Below are 20,419 nucleotides of genomic sequence, written 5' to 3' on the forward strand. Positions count from 1 at the left end.
GACACAGTGGGACTCATTTCCAGGATAGATAGACATCAAATAAGAGAAAAATGTCGTATTTAAATGTCCAGTGCTATGTTTTATCACCTTCAAACAATGCATGTAATAAATAATATGGGACTCGACGTTGGTCTTTTGTACGATACATACCTCTCTTGGGTCCAGTGGTTTAAATCATCGACTAGATTTTAGAATAACAGGTCCAGGGCAGTGTTACCCACCTTGCAACTCCTTAGCAGCTGCCAACACATCCGCAACACAGCTCCAGAGCATGTGGCCACAGATGCCTGTAAATGTTAGTTTATTGTGCCCTGGAAATTCAGTACCGAGAAATCCTCCACAGAGACGGGTAACCACAATCCATTTCAGTTCTGCCACCAGCCTTTTCTGTGACCATACTGCCAGAGACAGAACTTTAGGATCTTGATTTCCAACTCTACTGGATCCCTCGTAAGGGTCATCGTTATGGCAAAGCAGTTCCTCACAGTTATCCAAGTGGTTACTTTTCAAAGAAAGTGGTACAATGAGGGCAAGTAAGCTTTTCTAAATAAACTGCATAACCCTATCTGATTGTTGTAGTGGGGAGCGTGGGAAGACTTGATCAAAATATATACCAGATTTCAGAAGACCCTCTGAAACTCCACAACGAATATTTACTAACTACTGGCTGCACGTGAATTTTCCTTCTCCCTTTGAGATGTGCACAGAATGACTAAACTTCAGAATAGTCTTTTTCCTTTTATTTGTTCAAAAGATGACTATGCTTCTGTTAATTTCAAGGTTATACATTATCTCTAGGAAATACCACTTCAGGTTTTGAGAGAATTATGAAAATATATCCCAGTTTCTTTTGAAAGTTGCTTTATCGTTCATACCTGCCAACTGTCTATTGAGTATCAGGGACATGGCAGACACTGGGGCTGGTGCTCTATGCACATCCTCTCCTTTAGTCTTCAAATGACCCATCAAGATAGGGATTTTCAGCTCCACTCTAGAGGATGCTCAGAAAGGTTAGCTCATTGTCCAAGATGACACATCAGTAAGTGACTAGAAACTGACCTGACTCCCAATGCCAATGCTCTTTCCATTATACAACACTCCCTTCGTATTAGTCATAGTGATGGCAATAGTAATACAAGCGACCACTTTGCTAGGTGCTTCACGAGCCTTCCCTCTAATCCCCTCAACAATTTTCTCAACAACCTTGTACAGTAGACATTACATTTTACAGATGATTAAACATGCTGTAAAGGGTTTGAAGACTATGAGGAGGAAATGTGTGGCAGAAAGGGGTTTGGACTTAAAAGGGGATCTCTACCATTAGACAGCGGTGTCACCTCAGGAAAATCAGGGGAAAAAGTCATAGAACTATTGACCTAGGAGACACCTTGGAGATGACATGAGTCCAATCTCCTCATTTTTCAGATAAGAGACTCAAGTTATCCTAGCTGACTCACTGAGTTTTCTCATCCATTAAATGGGAAGAATAAAACCTCCCTTGCCTCCCCCCACCCCCAGCAAGTTGTGAGGATCAAATGAGGCAATGAGTGTGAAAATAATTTCAGAAAAGTTTGTATAGATGTAAGAAAGACTAGGAGCATCTACACCACCTGATGGTGCTATAAAGATTCTACCAACTTCCTCTCCTTCTCTCTTCCCCTCATTTAGCTGCAAGAAAATGCACTGATCCACTGTCCTGGACATCAAGTGTGTTTTCATACTGTGTTTACATAGACATGTATACACTCAGGCACATAATTATAGCAGCACCAATCATGCCACTACACTTAAGGTTCTGTCAGCTTTTCCAATATTAATTGCTATTTTCAGGCGGTTTTCAAACTTAGCAGCAAAAATTCATTTTGATGTGAAACTAGATATAATACATGGTCTCAGCAGGGGAGCAAAAGTCTCCATGGGAAAAAAAAAAAGGAGGAGCACTAGTAGGTCATTTTAGTCCTTTCTAAGAGCTGATTGTCATTCTGGATTTTTGAATAATGGAAGTGGTTTTATTTTAAAGTCACCTGTCCTACCATTATAATCAAAGAGTTGATTTTTGACAGCTGTTATCTAAATTATATATCATAATGTTTAAGGACTAAGGGGTTGTGGTTGGGTTGATGTTTGCATTCACAAAACACACCTCTGCCCTCACCCCAGCCCTCTGCTGGTTGGGGTGAGCTGTAAGGGGATTGCAGCTGAGCTTGTGTCTCAGTTTACCTGTCCTTCCACACCCACTGCACCTAGAATAGCCACCCTCCCCACCCCCTCTCGCTGCTCTGTGTGTATCCTTAGCCCTCAGCACCACTGACACACATCACATCCTTATTTGTTATTGCCTTTCTCCTCTGGCTAGAATGTATACTCCAGGAAAATGGGATCTTCTAATGTTTCATTCACTACATTTTCTCAGTGCCTAGCATAGAAAAGACGATCAATATTTGCTGAAAGAATAAACTAAATGCAGACGTTGAATAATCTGAAAAATACAAGTCTCTGGGAATTCGAAGGCCACATTCTAACGTTCATTCTTTAGAAAAGATTTTCTCCAAGAAGCTTTTACAGAGTCAGTGGCTCTAATGGGATTTCAGAGGGCAGCTTTCTGTGCACAATACTGTCCCCACAAGAAAGAGAAAGAGCAAGCTGTAGTTTTAATCTCTAATTACTCAGTTATGAGTTTCAAAATGTTTTCTTTTTCATTTCGTTGAATGCTGACACCTTTGAGATGTGGATTAATGTTTAGGAGGGACAATAGGACATCATCCATTCATTCAGTAGCATCCACTGTTTGCCCTACTGAGTGCCAGCCTCTCCCCATTAATGAATGGTTTCCGAAGCCCGCCCCCCACCATATCCCCAGTGGAGCAGGACACTTTGTTACAGTCAGTGGAATATGCCTCACAATTTAGGCTTCAAAAATCAAACCAAGAAAAAGAACATAGATTTCAAATTAGCCCATTACTTTAGAAAAATTATTTTCAGTTTACCAAAGCACAACTTTCTAAGCATTCAGTCACAGAATCATTTTAAACTCTGATTGAACACTCAATTGAATGTAAAATTTAGACTGATGAACAGAAGTTTGAGAGAATTCATTTATCCCTGGAGAGGAGTTCCACAAAACAACAATGATCTTGTTTACACTGTAAGCTCAGTTGTTGTTATTCTGCTAGACTAATCTATACTCATGGAGAAGGTGACGGCACCCCACTCCAGCCCTCTTGCCTGGAAAATCCCATGGATGGAGGAGCCTGGTGGGCTGCAGTCCATGGGGTCGTGAAGAGTTGGACACGACTGAGTGACTTCCCTTTCACTTTTCACTTTCATGCATTGGAGAAGGAAGTGGCAACCCACTCCAGTGTTCTTGCCTGGAGAGTCCCAGGGACGGGGGAGCCTGGTGGGCTGCCGTCTATGGGGTTGCACAGGGTCGGACATGACTGAAGTGACTTAGCAATCTATACTCATAGAGTAAAGGATGTGCACTTCTGGAAAACATAAGTCTTCTTCAGACTTATTTTGCAAAGAACAGGCTACACTTTTTCATTTCCAGGTGATCCACCATTAGCTATCGATTACATGTGTAGGCTTATATTTATTTTCTAGCCATGTCTTCATCTGGTTTCTGAGATGCGGCCTTCGCCTGCTTCCTCCCCAACATTTCTCTCGTCAGTCAGTCCAACCCTGGCTTCTTTTTATCACCTGCCTTTTCATTGTCAGTAGTCCCCAGGACTCTGTCTGCTTTTTCTTTATGTTTTATACAGCTCCAGGCAATTGTGCTGAAGTCCACATCTTCAACTCTCACTTATGCATTACAAACTCCCAAGTACATAGCTGCAGCAGTCACCATTGTCCAGTTCACATACCTGGGTTTTCAGGTGCCTACTAGATAGAGCCCTCCATGGGGATGTTCCGAAAGTATCTTTAACCCATTCTGTCTAAAATGGAATTCAATAGACGTTGGCCTAAACCTCTACCCTTCCCAGGGCACTATTCATCCATCTCTCTTTCTTTCTCTCTCTCACACGCACAGCTGAGTACCTATTAAGTACCAAATACTTCCATACCCTTCACCTTCAAAATGAAACTGGAAATCAGGAAATCATGATGTTGCCTTTTAAAACCATTGTATCTTATTTTATCCCCAAGGAGCAGTCCAGAAATGTTTGCTGAATGAACCTCTTGGTGAATACCCATCCAGTTCCCTCTTCTCCACCTTTAGGTCTTCACTGGCTCCTAACTGTACAGTTTTAGGTAGAAGTTGGTTCACGGTGGACCCATGAAGAGCCTTGCTGCTTTCAATCTCTTTCTTATTTCGAAACCAGCTTTTATGCTGGCCAGAGTGATCTTTCTTGGACCCACGTCCGACTATATCACTGCTCAAAAACTTTCAATGGCTATTACCCATAAAGTCTAGTCTCTCCAACATCATGTTCTCAGCCTGTCTTAAAGTGGTACCCAAACTAACTCATCTCCCGCCCCTCCCCCAGTGTAACAGACACTCCTAAACTCCAATCAGAGCAAACTCCTGCGAACTCCACATGCTCTTTTGTACTCCCCACCTGTGAGTTCTATTCTTTCCACCAGGGATGCTACTTTCTAGTCCCCTTCTACTGAGGCTCAGAATGGCCTTCTTACTGATCAACGGAAGTCACTACTCCTGCCTCTAGGGAACTCTTCCTCAGGCAATTAGCTATTCTTTGTGCTGCATTCCAGTACCTAGACTATTGCATTGTAATTCCTAGGAGTTGTGCATTAATCTTCCCTGCTATACAGTGAGATTCTTTATAGTGCTGGTTATTCTTATTCATACCCCACAGTCCCAGCACAGTGCTAGGCAGAGAGCAGTTGCTCAACAAAGGTTTGTTGACTCAAGACAGAGTTCAGTCCTTTAAGGATCTCACATTCTATGGAAGGTGTCAATTAGAAAGATTCACACAACAAACAAAAGCAGCACCAGGCTCTATATGATCGAGCGCTGGGCTGTTATAAGCCATTCTGCACTGTCCATTGTAGTTCCAGCTATGTGTGTGAGGTCTCCATGACCACATTCTAAATTCCTCAGGGGCAGAGACTCAGCACTGCACATGCTGGATAAACACCTGGGTGGACTTCCAAAAAGAACTTCTAAGGGATAGGCCCCTGGATTCAGGGTCTTAAAAATCGTCTGGGGATTCTCTGCTCCTACAACCAGAAGAGCCGGGTTTGGCCGAACACAGCTTCTCATCGAAGACGGGGGAAGCTTTGTTGGGCCTCTGACCCAGCAAACAGGAACCGAACCCAAAGCTCTTACAGCACCATCTCAGTTCATGCCACTGTACCCATACTCACGAGGCATTTCCCTGAGATAAGCAAAAACAGAGGTTTATACAGATGGTTGCAGAGATGCTAGATTAAAAAAAAAAAAGATGGTAAAATATGTCAGTAAAAAGAAACTGCTTAAGATTTCCCTGGTGGTCCAGTGGTTAAGGCTCTGTGGTCCCAGTGTAGAGGGCCCAGGTTCAATCCCTGGTCAGGGAACTAGATCCTATATGCCCCAGCTAAAAGATCCCATATGCTGTAACTAAGACCCAGGGCAGTCAAAGAAAAAAAAAAAAGAAAAGAAACTGCTTTTCTAAAATGAGAGTCCATGATTTACTTCTATAGAATGGCTTACGTGCAGTCGGGACTCTAGGAATTTGGCAGTTACTTAGGGCCAGTTTCTAAAGAAGGTTAAATGAGTTCCAAAGGATATTTTTGAATTCTTGACAATGGTGAGCAGTGATGATAAGCTGGAGATCTGTCCATACTGCATCCCCAACCATCTCCTCATAGTCCTGAGTAAATTCACACTGTCCAACTGGCTTGGCTTCCCTCCCTGCCCCCAAAGCCATTTCACAGGAATATCAGTAGGTGTCACTCGTTGGTTGTCACTTTCGGACCAAAGTTCAACTTGTAGGCTGCTGTGGCTGTATTTTAAATTACATCTGGGTCCTGTTATATCAGACATGGCTGATGGTCTTTAAGGAACACAGTATTAAGGGCTCAGCTATGATTCATCAGCAACAAGAAGCCTCTCACCAGAGGGAAAGAGGTGGGGGAGGAAAGATACCTGTTGCTTCTTGGAATGAGTAACACTTGCTGATTCCCTGGTGGCTGAGACACTAAAGAATCCACCTATAATGCAGGAGATCTGGGTTTGATCCCTGGGTTGAGGAGATCCCCTGGAGAAGGGAATGGCAAGTCACTCCAGTATTCTTGCCTAGAGAATTCCATGGACAGAGGAGTCCATGGGGTTGCAAAGAATCGGACATGACTGATCATCTAACACTGTCATTTCTTCTTAAAATCTTTTCTTGTCATCTTTTAAGTCTGCTAGAGAGTTCCTGTAGCATTCTGGCAGGGGTCAGATGTTTTTACAGCTTCTCTCAACCAGTAAGCAGAAGAATCCATTTGGAGCAAGCAATGATCATTTCTTGCTGACATTTGGGGCTTCCTGTAATGACTTTCCAGGCATAGGTGCCTGTCTGCCCAAGGATCCAGGCTTAGCTCTGTGATTTGACACTGCTCCTGGATCAAGCCAGGAACCCACTCTCTGGGGGCCTGTATCCCCTCATTTATGACCCCTATTATAAAAACTGAAAAGCAGGGAAACTCCTCCCCTCCACCTACTTTCTTTGCTTCTGGATCCTCTGACTCCAGACAGCAGATTTGCCTTAGCTAGAACTCAAGGAATCACACTCCCCAATAATGGCAGAATCCATTTCTTCACACAGGTTGACACTTGAATCTCCATGTTGCAATGATTTAATCCTGGCCATCTAGTAGGAATTTCTCTCCCCTCACTTGATGGGGGCGCCTGTAGTAAAAAGTGTCATCTTCATCCAGGTAGACAATCCTCCGGACCTTCTGCAGAGCCTGCAGCAGGCAAGTAGGACGTGGGTACAGGGAGATGCAGCAGGCCTAGTTATGTGTAGACATCATCCAAGTCCAAGTTCAAGAAAAAAAAATTTCCCCTTCTGCAAAGCATTTCTCTGAGGACAGTTTTTGAAAACAGCCCTGTGTATTCTATACCCATCATGGCTGGGAAGTCCCTCTAGTTCTTCAAGGCTGCAAGACTGAACACATACTCATTCAGAGTCAGTTATGTGCTAAAGCTTCCAATGCACTGACTTGTTTCTTCCTCATTTTACAGATGAGAAACTGAGGCTCTGAGAGATGAATCTAGTAAGTGGCTCAATAGTAAGAACAAATTGGGTTTTGTACACAGACATTTCTGGGTCTATCTACTAATATTTTACCCTTGGAAACTGGGGCCCAACTGTGAATTCAAAGTGTTTGGCCAAAGTGCAGCTTTGGCTGAGCACCCTGAGGACTTGTTTCATCTCCACTGAGTCTGCTGAGCCCTTGAATTACTAAGAGCTCAGGACCCACCAGTGCAGCTGTCCAATTTGTTTCTCTGTGGGCCTCTTCCAGTACCTTCAGCCTCTGGGCCACAAAACCATGGAAGAGTGAACTGGGCTCAAGAAACCATTAAAAGCAGCTCTAATTGTTATGGGATAAAGCCTTTAATGTTATCTTGGTCTTGGACTGTGATGTCCACGACATACACACTCAGTGAGGGGTGGGGGGACGTCCTTTGGAAGTAGGACAGCAGGCCTGAGAGGCAAGGAGAAGAGCAGTTTTTTTCCAGGTGCCCCCATGTTTTGGGCACCCTTCCAGCCCCCTGGCATGGGAGACAGAGCTACTGTGGCTCTCTTCTGAGTCCCTGTGGCCCTTCCTGGGTCCATCTGGGTAGCGTTCCCAGGAGTGCAAAGGCCCTGCCACCCCAGACCTCTCAGTGGAGTGAGATTCCTGGGTGGGAACTTCAGTATGTCCATGTACCATCCATGACTGGGATTTCCCCCCTTATGGTGGACTCCTGCCCTCTTAGGCTGGAATACTTGTCAGTCCAAGCAGTGCTGCAGGACAGGAGGGGCCTGAGTGAGGGCCCCTGCTCTCATTTCTTATGCTGCATTTTGATGTGGCCCCCTTTGTTTTTGTTTTAATTAAGTTAGATGTTTAAGAATATTTATTTGTTTATTTATTTTTTTGCTGTGCTGGGTCTTTGTTGCTGCGTGGGCTTTTCTCTAGTTGCAGAGAGTGGGGGTTACTCTCCAGTTGCAATGCACTAGCTTCTCACTGTGGTGGCTTCTCCTGTTGCGGAGCATGGGTTCAGGACCTGCAGCTCCCAGGCTCTAGAGCACAGGCTCAATAGTTGCGGCACATGGACTTAGTTTCTCTGTGGCACATAGGATCTTCATGGGCCAGGGATCAAACCCATGTCTCCTGCACTGGCAAGTAGATTCTTTACCACTGAGCCACCAGGGAAGCCCATGATGCAGGCCCCTTTGATTCGGCTTCCCCAGCTCTACACAGAGCATAAGTAAGCACCATCCACTCTAGGGCTGGGTCTTATCCTCCCAGTTAAGGGTGAGCATCTGCTTCAGTAGGAGTGCTGCTGTCCTCTGAGGAGGCTGCTGTGTGGAGCCATACTTCAGACAAGGAGGAGCATCATTCAGAGTTTAATAGAGGGTACAGGAGAGCTACTAGATGTTCCAGTTCAATCTCCACTTAGGTCTATTCATAGCTTGGGCAGTTTTCTATTGTAAATCATGTGAATGATTTACAGTAGATCCTACGTAAACCTATGAATCCTATGTAAACTATGTAATTCCTTCTTCTGCCGAGCTTCCCTGGTGGCTCAGATGGGAAAGCGTCTGCCTGCAATGCGGGAGACCTGGGTTCGACCCCTGGGTCAGGAAGATTCTCTGGAAAAGGAAATGGCACCCCACTCCAGTACTCTTGCTTGGAAAATTCCATGGATGGAAGAGCCTGGTAGGCTACAGTCCATGGGGTCGCAAAGAACTGGACACAACTGAGCAACTTCACTTTCACTTTCTACATAAACCAGGCAAATCTGCTACAAAATGGAGTTCAGTTCAGTTCAGTCGCTCAGTTGTGTCTGACTCTTTGTGACCCCATGAACTGCAGCACACCAGGCCTCCCTGTCCATCACCAACTCCCGGAGTTCACCCAAACTCATGTCCATTGAGTTGGTGATGCCATCTAACCATCTCATCCTCTGTTGTCCCCTTCTCTTCCTGCCCTCAATCTTTCCCAACATCAGGATCTTTTCAAATGAGTCAGCTCTTCACATTAGGTGGCCAAAGTACTGGAATTTCAGCTTCAACGTCAGTCCTTCCAATGAACACCCAGGACTGATCTCCTTTAGGATGGACTAGTTGGATCTCCTTGCAGTCCAAGGGACTCTCAAGAGTCTTCTCCAAAACTACAGTTCAAAAGCATCAATTCTTCGGCGCTTAGCTTTCTTTATAGTCCAGTTCTCACATCCATACATGACTACTGGAAAAACCATAGCCTTGACTAGACGGACCTTTGTTGGCAAAGTAATGTCTCTGCTTTTGAATATGCTATCTAGGTTGGTCATAACTTTCTTTCCAAGGAGTAAGCGTCTTTTAATTTCATGGCTGCAATCACCATCTGTAGTGATTTTGGAGCCCCAAAAAATAAAGTCAGCCACTGTTTCCACTATTTCCCCATCTATTTGCCATGAAGTGATGGGACCGGATGCCATGATCTTAGTTTTCTGAATGTTGAGCTTTAAACCAACTTTTTCATTCTCTTTCACTTTCATCGAGAGGCTCTTTAGTTGTTCTTCACTTTCTGCCATGAGGATGGTGTCATCTGCATATCTGAGGTTATTGATATTTCTCCTGGCCATCTTGATTCCAGCTTGTGCTTCATCCAGCCCAGTGTTTCTCATGATGTACTCTGCATATAAGTTAGATAAGCAAGGTGACAATATACAGCCTTGACGTACTCCTTTTCCTATTTGGAACCAGCAAAATGGAGTATTTGTCACAAATAGGCTCTGAAGGGGGTGTTGGTGATGAGTGAAGTACTGTGCACTGTGAGATCCAGGAGTCTTTGAAAGCATTGTGTTTTTGCATGATAGATCTTCCCAGAAGCCTTATATCCAAGAATCTCAGTGTCCTTTCTGAAAATCCTGATCTTGCAAATGCTCATGAGAATCACCCAAGGCTAACAGGGAGATGAAGAGGCCCCCAATTCCTTCTTCTGCCCTCAACTTGGGCTGCTCACTCAACCACGACAGCTGTCATCAACGGCTTGGAGTGTGCCCCTTCCTTACCTCTAGAGCTGCTCCCCACCTCACAGGGGGAATTGAGAAGCCAATTTAATTTAATTGATTACCACTTACAAAGCTGTGGTTACTCCTCTGAGAGGCCTAAAGTTTCTGAGTTATATAGAGATAACAAAATAAAAAGCACAGTGTACAGCAAAGGATGATTATCAAATTGCTCTGGGAATCTTCAATGTAGAAAAGATATAAGAGAAAGATTGAAAGGTGTTAGCTGATAAGTCTCACTGAGGTCAGAAGACTAGAGCAAACCTTCTTTTTTAAAAGAAAAGACAAAACTTTAGAAAATACTTCACACATAAACACACACACACTATAGTCCTTTCTCAGATAAATGTTGAGTTTCTGTCTTAGGCTACATTAACACTGTTAAGTTCCTATGGCACAGCAAGAGTCTTACATAGTTATAAGATTTTTTTTTTAATGTATGAGCTTTAAACTTGTTTTCTTTCTTTAAATAGATGTATATTAACTCTCTGTTTAGGCTGCAGGACCTCCTAGCTTAGTATAACAGCCCAGCAAAATAAGAGTGGATACAAACTCTGTAATTTACTCACAGGCATAAATGGATATATAAATGTAAAAATGCGCAGAATATTGTATGCCATGTTTGGCTTCATTGTGACCTAATGTTTATAATATGTAAATAATGGTTTCCTTTTAAAGCAAAGAACTTTTAATAGATTCATCTGAAGTCCCTTTCTTTAATAGAAACAGAAATAAAAAGAAAAAAATATTCTTTTGCAATAAATAAATACCCAATGACAAAGGTTACCATTGAAGGGATTTAAAATGACAGAAGTCAACAGAAAACTTTCAATATCATACTTCTACTTTAATATGAAGATATTGTTATCAAAGGAAAAGACTCAAGAAATTCTTTGATAAAAATAATCTCACACTATCTTTGAAGCGGTTTCATTTATTTTACTACCCACTGTGTTCCTTATCAGAAGGCCAAGGGTAAGAAGTTCCCTAGTTATGATTAGGAAAGAATCTGATAGATCAGAAGACTCAATTGAAGTTGGACATAATAAGTATTAAAGTATTACATGACATTAATCCTGCCATTCCATTACTCTTTCCATCTTTGTGCACAGACTAATTATTCTGAAGCCAGTGTTCAGGAGAAAATAGAAACATACTTACCCTGGGCTGGAGTAATCTCTTTATTGCATCAACAAGGCTGGCTCTGTACTGGTCCAGAAACAGGCTGACATTGAGAAGAGAGCAGAATCCAGATTAAACTGGGTTTTCAAGTCTAATGATATTAGTGGAGATCAAGGCTAATTACATATGTTTACTCAACACTAAAAGACAGAAATTGTTTCCTTTCATTCAATTATCTCACTAGAATACAAATAATAAAAAAGATACTGTGGTCAGGGTTATCCAATCAAAGCCAAGTCATCAACAAGTGATGGGCCAAAATTCACACACGACTGGACCATGTGCTAGTGTGCAATGGGAAGTTTCTAAGTTGCTGTCTGGGGGAGTCATCTGGTAGAGATGAAGCTCTCCCAACACTTGTCTCTGCAAACATGGGTCCTCTGCCCACCAGAGGTGCTGTGAGGCCATCCTTCAAAATCAAACCACTGGCCCTATTACACACTGACCACAGAAAAGACCTCAGGTAGTGATGGTTTTTGCCTGGTGGGCTGACATCTATGGGGTCGCACAGGGTTGGACATGACTGAAGTGACTTAGCAGCAGCAGCAGCAGCAGCAGCTCTGGCCCAGCTTACACGCAGAGAAGGTGCTCAGTGAATAGTTCACTTACTCCCTTACTGGCAGGCCTGGGGGTATGGCTCAGTGGTTGAAAACAGGCTTAGCATGCATGAGATCCCGGGTTCAATCCCCAGTACCTCCATCTTCATATTTTGGGTTTCCCTGGTGGCTCAGACAGTATAGAATCCACCTGCAATGCGGGAGACCTGGGTTCAATCCCTGGTTTGGGAAGATCCCCTGGAGAAGGGAATGGCAAGTCACTCCAGTATCCTTGCCTGGAGAATTCCATGGACAGAGGAGCCTGGCAGGCTACAGTCCATGGGGTTGCAAAGAATCAGACATGACTGAGCGACTACAGCTTTCACTTTTCACTTTACTAGCAGATCAACACAGTCTTTGAAATGGAGGGCTTACGTAGGGTGAGTTTTAACGCCTCTAAAACTGTTTGTACATACTCCTTCACTGGTCATGCTACAGAGGAGTCAGCATTCAGGCAGGATGTTTCACCAGACCAGGTTCTCTCCTAATTCTCTCACTTAAGATGAGTGGGGAGAGCGGCTTATGAAATATTTCCAAGAAGACAGAACTTGGGCTTCACCATGACATGCTTAGTGGAAGTTTCTTCCATAAAATGCTGCTTTGAGCAATGGAAAAAGAATCCTCTTAAGGTAAACTAGAAATCATCTCTAGAATGGAAACCTATGTATCAGTCAGGATAACCTGATTATTATATGGGAAAATTCCTTACTGTTCCAGAAAACTATGCGTTTAAATCTTAGAGCACAAAATGTGTCTAATTTGAATGCTACAGAAGTTTGTCTTTTAGTCATATTAATTAATGGTTAATAACCAGTAAGGTCCGTCTGGTCAAGGCTATGTTTTTTCCTGTGGTCATGTATGGATGTGAGAGTTGGACTGTGAAGAAAGCTGAACGCCAAAGAATTGATGCTTTTGAACTGTGGTGTTGGAGAAGACTCTTGAGAGTCCCTTGGACTGCAAGGAGATCCAACCAGTCCATTCTGAAGGAGATCAGCCCTGGGATTTCTTTGGAGGGAATGATGCTGAAGGTGAAACTCCAGTACTTTGGCCACCTCATGCGAAGAGTTGACTCATTGGAAAAGACTCTGATGCTGGGAGGGATTGGAGGTAGGAGGAGAAGGGAATGACAGAGGATGAGATGGCTGGATGGCATCACTGACTTGCTGGACATGAGTCTGAGTGAACTCCGGGAGTTGGTGATGGACAGGAAGGCCTGGTGTGCTGAGATTCATGGGGTCGCAAAGTGTCGGACAGGACTGAGCTACTGAACTGAGCTGAACTGAAGGGCCAGTAAGAAAGGAATCCAATTGTATTTAAGTGTTTTGAAATTTTCTCTTCAGGACTTTATACCTTATTCTTTAGTGAGTTAATACTATCTTGCTGCTGTTGTTTAGTCATAAGCTGTGTCCAACTCTTTTGCAACCCCATGGACTGTAGCCCATCAGGCTCTTCTGTCCATGAGATTTTCTTTTAGAATACTGGAGTGGGTTGCCATTTTCTTCTCTAGTGGATTTTCCTGACCCAGGATTTTCCTAAACCCATGTCTCCTGCTTGGCAGGTATATTCTTTACCACTGAGCCCAGGGAAGCAACAACAATACTACCTTATATGTTAATAATTAAGTATTCTATTTAAATACCTCTATCAGTTACTTGAGTCCACAGGAGGCCTGGCTAGTTGAGATACATAGCACTAAGCAAAAGACCATTCCCAGTTTATACACGTGCATCCTAAGAGTTGGTAAGAGATAAATAATTAACAACTTAAAAGCTGAGCTTAAAACATAACCTTATACGGGGAAGGGGAGCTAAATTAGGAGTTTGGGATTAATATATACATATTACTATATATAAAGTAGGCGAACAACAAGGACTTAATGTGTCGCACAGGGAATTATACTCTATATCCTGTAATAACCTACGAAAGAGGAAAAGTGTTAGCTGCTCAGTAGTGTCTGACTCTTTGCGAGCCCCATGGAGACAGCCTGCCAGGCTCCTCTGTCCACAGAATTCTCCAGGCAAAAATACTGGAGTGGGTAGCCATTCCCTCCTCCAGGGGATCTTCCTGATCCAGGGATTGAACCCAGGTCTCCTGCATTGCAGGCAGATTCTTTACCATCTTAGTCACCAGAGAAGGCTGTAATAAACTATAATGGAAAAGAATCTGAAAAAAGAATGCATATATATATATATATATATACATATACACATGCTGCTCAGTTGCTTCAGTCATGTTGGACTCTGTGCGACCCTATGGACTGCAGCCCGCCAGGTATCTAAATCACTTTGCTGTGTACTTGAAACTAAGAAAACATTTTAAATTAACTATACTTCAATAAAAAAACATAGCCTTATAAAATACTATTTCTATTTACTATTGGCAATGGTGAAAAAGATATTAACATCACAGCTCACTAGAAAATGCAGCTTAACACACAGCACACATTCAAAACACAGTTATTTGAAAGCTAATTCTGTCTACTCCATCACTCCAAGTCACATTTCCCAAAAGTAATTCTTATAGTTCTCTAATAGGTCTTTATTCCAAGCAAGCTCACATTTCTAGTTAGCTCTGGTGCAGAATTTATAACACTTTGTAGGATACATCCTATGAGCAATTTCAATGTGCTTTAGTGGGAGTGATACATAATCTCCTGAAAATTCACCCCTTAAATAAGTCCTAATGGGCTCAGAGAACAGCAGTAGCTTAAGTGGATCTATTAAAAAAAGGTTGAGTGGGTCAGTGATTGGGATGAAGATACCATTTCAACTCTCCCTTCAGTTACTGATCAAAATACATTGACAACCAGTCTAGTTTGGCCATTAAACACACACACACACACACACACACACCTCTCTATAATTCACTTGCGGAATCAACGCTTGCTTTGTTCCATTGATCTGAATCATAGATTGTACGACAAAGGAAAGGTGCCAGGCCATTTTCATTGCCTCCCTTAGAATCAGTCAGGGTTTTCTGCAGAGCGCAGAGCAGCTTCATCTCCTGGCATAGGGAAATTAATTAGTACAGAGAACAAGGAGACATTTCTGCCAGCATTCTCAGAGAAGAAGACCTCTGTGTAATTTTCAAGGTGAAATGTGCTCCAGTTCACTGTTTTAGATTTAACTTTCAGCAGACCGAATAGCCTCTCTCGGTCTTTAGCGACTGACTGCTGGGGCAGCCATATTCTAATCTCGTGTGGCGCCACCCCTGAGGTGCCAGATCTCTGACAATCTGTCCATCTTCTCCAGGACTGAGTTTCCTCAGGTGTGAGGTGAGAGGGCTAAAGATCTTTTCAGGTGGAAAAGTCTATGAGTTGTGATTTAGAATGATCTATGATTAGAGCATCTGAGAAAAAAAAAAACAACAAAGAAATCCTAGAGCCTATTTTGAGAAAAACTATTTTTCTTCACAAAACCCAAACTTGTCATCATTTAAAGTAAAAATGATAGAACATAGAAACAATCCACTGTATACAGCTAGTGTGAAAATGCTGGGAGAGCAAGTGAGGTGATGAACCTTCCGGCATTTCTTCCCAAAAAGGGAAGTCTCAGGCTGCAGGCAGGCAGATGTGGTTCACCATCCTACAGACTGAGCTCCATGCGTCCAGCTAAGGGTGGCATTTTAGACTTGCTCTGCAAGCCTTTAGAGAAGCCACATGTATGGACTCTTTTTTTTTTTCCTTCAAATTTACAGAATCATTTTTATTTTTGCAAAGCTACAATAAACTGGAAAGCCATCAAACACTGAATGAAATTGTTCATTGGATAAAAAAAAAACATCTTGCTACCAGACTCTCAGATAGATCATTGTGACTGAACAGAAGTCTGGAAAGGCAGGTTTAAAATTAACAATCATTCGCTATTCTAAACTCAGCAAGGACGGGGGGGACTGCATTCCAGCAGAAAGGAACTTATATTAAATTCAACATTAAACAAGTCAACCAAGGAACTTAATAGGAGGGTTTTTTTTCTACACCTGCGGTTAAATATTCTAATATTTTGATGTTTGTCAATAGCATCCTTTTGCGGGTATGACTGTTACCTTGATTTTTTTCTTTCTGTTTATTTCAAAGTTGACATTTTACAAGTTACTTAGGAACTGTTGAACCATGAAACTATATTTCATTGTCAAAAATGCTGAATGGTGAAATAATGACTAGCTTTCAGTGTGCCTCTTTATTTTATAATCTAGTTGAGCTACCAAATTTAGATGTGAACTAAGAGACGGTCTCTTCTGGGAAATAAGTTATTCCCCCCATTGCCTACAGGTTTATGAATGTTTGAATGTAAATATATGAATATATGAATGATTTAAGAACATAAACATATCACCACTCGTAATCATGTGCATTTTACTTGAACCACAATGTGGGTTTGGAATAGGTTTGTGAATAGAGCTTGTTTCCATGTAAATGGGATCAAGCGGGACCACTGGTTAGCTATTCAGGGAATCAGACAATGCCACCCTTGCTGGAAATGCTTCAGTAAGAATTTAATCCATGTACCTAATATTTGAACTCCAACTCTTGCTTCATATTCCTGTGGCCTAATCCAGATCTCATTGACTGACAATGACTTCAGGATGGTGTGAGACTTAACGTCATCTATTTATGTGTGGCACCTATTTCTGGCACCGACTATTTCAGGTTTCATCTTAGAGGTAGTGACTAAAGAGAGCTTTCTTTTCCTCCTGTGACATTCTTCAAAAAAAAAAAAGCCTGGTCTGCCTGCCTGCCTGTCCCTAGAAGCAGCATCTGTGTAATAACTCTGACAGAGAAACATCAACCCTACAAGACATAAAGAACTCTTGGAGTCCTGGGCTTCCCTGCTATAGGCACAACATGTATATTATGAACATCACTGTATTTTTAAGTTTCTAAACAGCGTACCCATCTCTGTGAGTATGAAGACAGACCATTCCAAAGCATTTCTTTTGGAAATAATATCAGCATCGCAGTGAGAGCAGCTTAATGTTTCACATTTACAAATGGGAAATTATAAACAGCCTGACATTCCAGCACTGACGACACCAGGAGGGGAAAAAAACAATTCATGCATAGAAAAAAACATTTATAAAATGAAACTTGGTGTATTTGGTTCATCTGAATACATAAATTCTCAATAGTTACTAGCTGTGTGTATATGTATATGGTATGTGTGTGTATGTATGTACATATTACATCATATTATTGTTATGTATTTGGAATGAAAGCCTTAACTGAATATGCATTATGTATGTTGGTTGTACGGGATCCTGTTGTTGGCTAGGGGAAAAAAGACTATTTTTCAAACATGTTGTGTGGCTATTTTTAACCTGAGAACATTAATCAGAAAAGAGCTTGAATCTTACTTCCTCGGCTTGTCTCTCTGGTACAAATAGGATGACGTGGTGTGAGTGTCATAACCCAAGGTATGACAAAGCCAGGCTGTTTTGATATTTGTGCAAAGGACACATTTAACTTGAAATCTCTTGGCCGGACCTGACTTTCCCCACATAATCAGAGCCCATCAGTGGGCGACCCTCGCCTAAATCTCCAAGAAGATCCTGCCCTCCTTCCCTCTCTCTGCTGCTCTCTGATCTGACTTTCATACTTAATCTGATCTAATCCTGCCAGCATTATCTTCATCTGTGCAATGAAACCTGGAGGATCCTTTCTCATATTTGGTGAGGAAAGGCATTTACTAAATTACTTGCTCAAATCATATGGTGAGGTTTTAGCTCCTTATTTTTGATTAGATGAGGGCTGTAATATTGAGACACAATATCAATGATTAGTCAGAAATCTGGTTCTCCCTTTTTCTGGAAAAAAGGCTTTCTGAAATTGGGTGCAGAGAGACTAAATGGCCATGAAAAACTCAACTAAGAATGGAAGAAAATATTTAATTTTCACTGAGAAGTGTTTTTCTGGAGAAAACAGAAAACAAATCTAATTTCAGGGACTTAGGCAGAAAGTTTACTCACTAAAAATCTTATTAAATAATAATAATTTTAAATAAAGACTTCCTGGAGATTACATCCCATTCATTCAACTCTCACATAAGGAAAATCTTTTCTAGGTTATGGATCTTGTGTTTGGGTTTATCAATAGAAGAGAACTCCTTTAGAATCAGAACTTGTGTTTTCAAATTCATAGTGTCATTTAAAAAATCATTAGAAAACTACAAATAAGATCTTACTCTTAACAGGAAAAACTGTGAATTGTCATGTTTCTCAAATGCTGAAATAGTTATTCAACACATGAAGAAAATACATAAGATTAGTTGAAATCATTATTAAGGTTTGATACATACTTATCCTGTAACTTAGGGATGAGACTTTCATTAACAATAAGTAGATTGGGCCAAAAGGGAAGACAAAATATCTAATGTAAATTATTTTTAAAAGGCAAGCATCTGACAGATTTTACTATTATTATTTGCATAACAATAAAATGGAATTTTATAATTCTTGTTTTAAGTGTAATTAAATATCATAATTGAAGACATTGGAAATACTAGATAGCAAATATACATTTTAAGAAAAGCTATTTCCCTAAAGATATTCCACAGAGATGTTTATATGCTGGAGTGTATATGTGTGCACACACACATACATCTATATATTCCCTTATATCAATAGTCAGATCTCTCCTAAGAAGTAAGCTAATTGAGCTGTTTGTGTTGATAAACTCCTTTTTCTCCAGACTATTCCTCCCCGAGCCATAATTATTTGCAATTTGCCTAAGTCGTCCATTTACTGATACGTCAAGCATGAAACAGAGGCAATTCCAGAAAATGGAAATGCTTCTCAAAATCAATCTTTGGGAAATAATGTGGTAGAAGTTACTGTGTGATAGAAGACTACCTTATAACTGTCACATGGAGATGAATATTAATTTGTGGAGGTTAAGGCGGCTTTGTGCCTCATTTGTTGACTCTGCTTCACCGTCAGCAGAGCAGCACAGCCCAATTACTTCAGCAAAGCTATTTTTTTTTTTCTAACAGGAGTTTTATGATTTTTATGTACTTACCAGTCAGCACACATAACAATGTCAAAATGTCCTTCCAGTTGAGAGACATCTGTCTCATTATCCCATCGTAAAACGCTTGAGAAGAAAAAGATTTTAAAAATTATACTTAGGGTTTTTTTTTTTTTAACTTTTGATTTGGAGCTATTAACATTATTTTTGTGGCACTTGAAATTATTTAAAAGGTATATACAAATTATTTCAAAAGGCATAATAAAAAGAAAACTAGGGATGTAACTGTTCCATATTTTATTTAGTCTTCAAATCTAGGAGAGGAAGAATTCTCTATTCAAATACAATAGTTAGATTTTTGCTAGTTCTTATAGGCTTGTGTAGACATATTAGGGAAAAATATCATATCTTGACCAGCATCATTAGAATGAGTCCAGACTCTTAACATCAATAAAAGTACATAATGAAATCAAAGTGCTCCCCATCTACTGGAATACAAACTTATACAAAATAAATGATTTACATGGTTAAAAATCCTCCTTGCAAGGCAGAGGACACAGATTCAATCCCTGGTCCAGGAAGATCCCACAAGCTGTAGGGCAACTAAGCCCATGTACCACAATTACTGAAGCTCGCCAGCATAGAGCCCGTGGTTTGCATCAAGAGAAGCCACAGAAACGAGAAGCCTGTGAACTGCAACTAAGGCAGACCTGCTTGCTGCAACCAGAGAAAGCCCACACAAAGACGAAGACCCAGCACAGCCAAAATAAGTAAGTAAATCTAGAATATAAGATAAATGACGTGAAACTTAGTGCTTGGCATATCAACTGCATTTCTTATTGATGAATACTTTGGCAAGATGGAAGAAAAGAATACCAAGTTTCCTTTGGGAGTTCTCAGTTTTCAGGCATATTTTAAAATTCACCTTTCCGGACTTTTAGTCTCTAAAAGAAGAAGAGGTTTTAAACCTCACGTAATAACAATAATTAATAACATGTATTTGAAAATTCTAGTTATTCTTATGATGCCAACCAGAGATGTTGTTACTCTCAATTAATAACTGTGATTAGCTTTTTATCATATTAAAGTATTTAATGACTCCTCTTCCCACCTCATCAACTCTGATTTGTAGTATTACTTTTCAAAGTGAAATTCTGCTCCTATTATCTATTTTGATTATTATTTAAAACTAAACTGTGTGAGCATAGCCTACTCTGGCAAGTTATATTTGCTTATCTTGGTGGGTTCTTTATTTCTTCTAGATATTCCCTTGTTTGGATACAGAAATAAGTCTTATTTTAGTAAGTCCTAACATTCTTTTCACATATTAATACATTAATATACATCTATGCTGGTAACTTTTTTAAGGTAGAAAGATTAACCACATCACCATGAAAATACCTGTACAGACTGAACATCAGTTATTCATTGACTCATTTGGCTCATCCTTAGTGGGCACCTACTATGCAGCAGACCCTGCTATGTGCCACAAGC

General features: G+C 41.1%; 1 protein-coding gene across 6 annotated transcripts in view; it reads right to left on the reverse strand.

Annotated features, from left to right (window-relative positions):
• CAMKMT (calmodulin-lysine N-methyltransferase) overlaps positions 1–20,419 on the reverse strand; it is a 427,573-nt gene that overhangs the window by 7,098 nt on the left and 400,056 nt on the right. For 5 of the 6 annotated variants that reach the window (XM_086327182.1, XM_086327181.1, XM_086327179.1 and 2 more), the window contains 2 exons: positions 18,977–19,051; positions 11,348–11,411 (listed from right to left, as the gene is read on the reverse strand). In XM_086327182.1, coding sequence (XP_086183308.1) covers positions 11,348–11,411; positions 18,977–19,051 — 139 coding nt within the window. The remainder of the gene's footprint in view (positions 1–11,347; positions 11,412–18,976; positions 19,052–20,419) is intronic. The other variant, XM_086327180.1, reaches the window with a different exon arrangement.

The sequence above is a fragment of the Bos grunniens genome, chromosome 11 (assembly GCF_055505025.1).
Source record: "Bos grunniens cultivar Pamir isolate PY7600 chromosome 11, Bosgru_T2T1.0, whole genome shotgun sequence".
Classification (NCBI taxonomy): domain Eukaryota; kingdom Metazoa; phylum Chordata; class Mammalia; order Artiodactyla; family Bovidae; genus Bos; species Bos grunniens.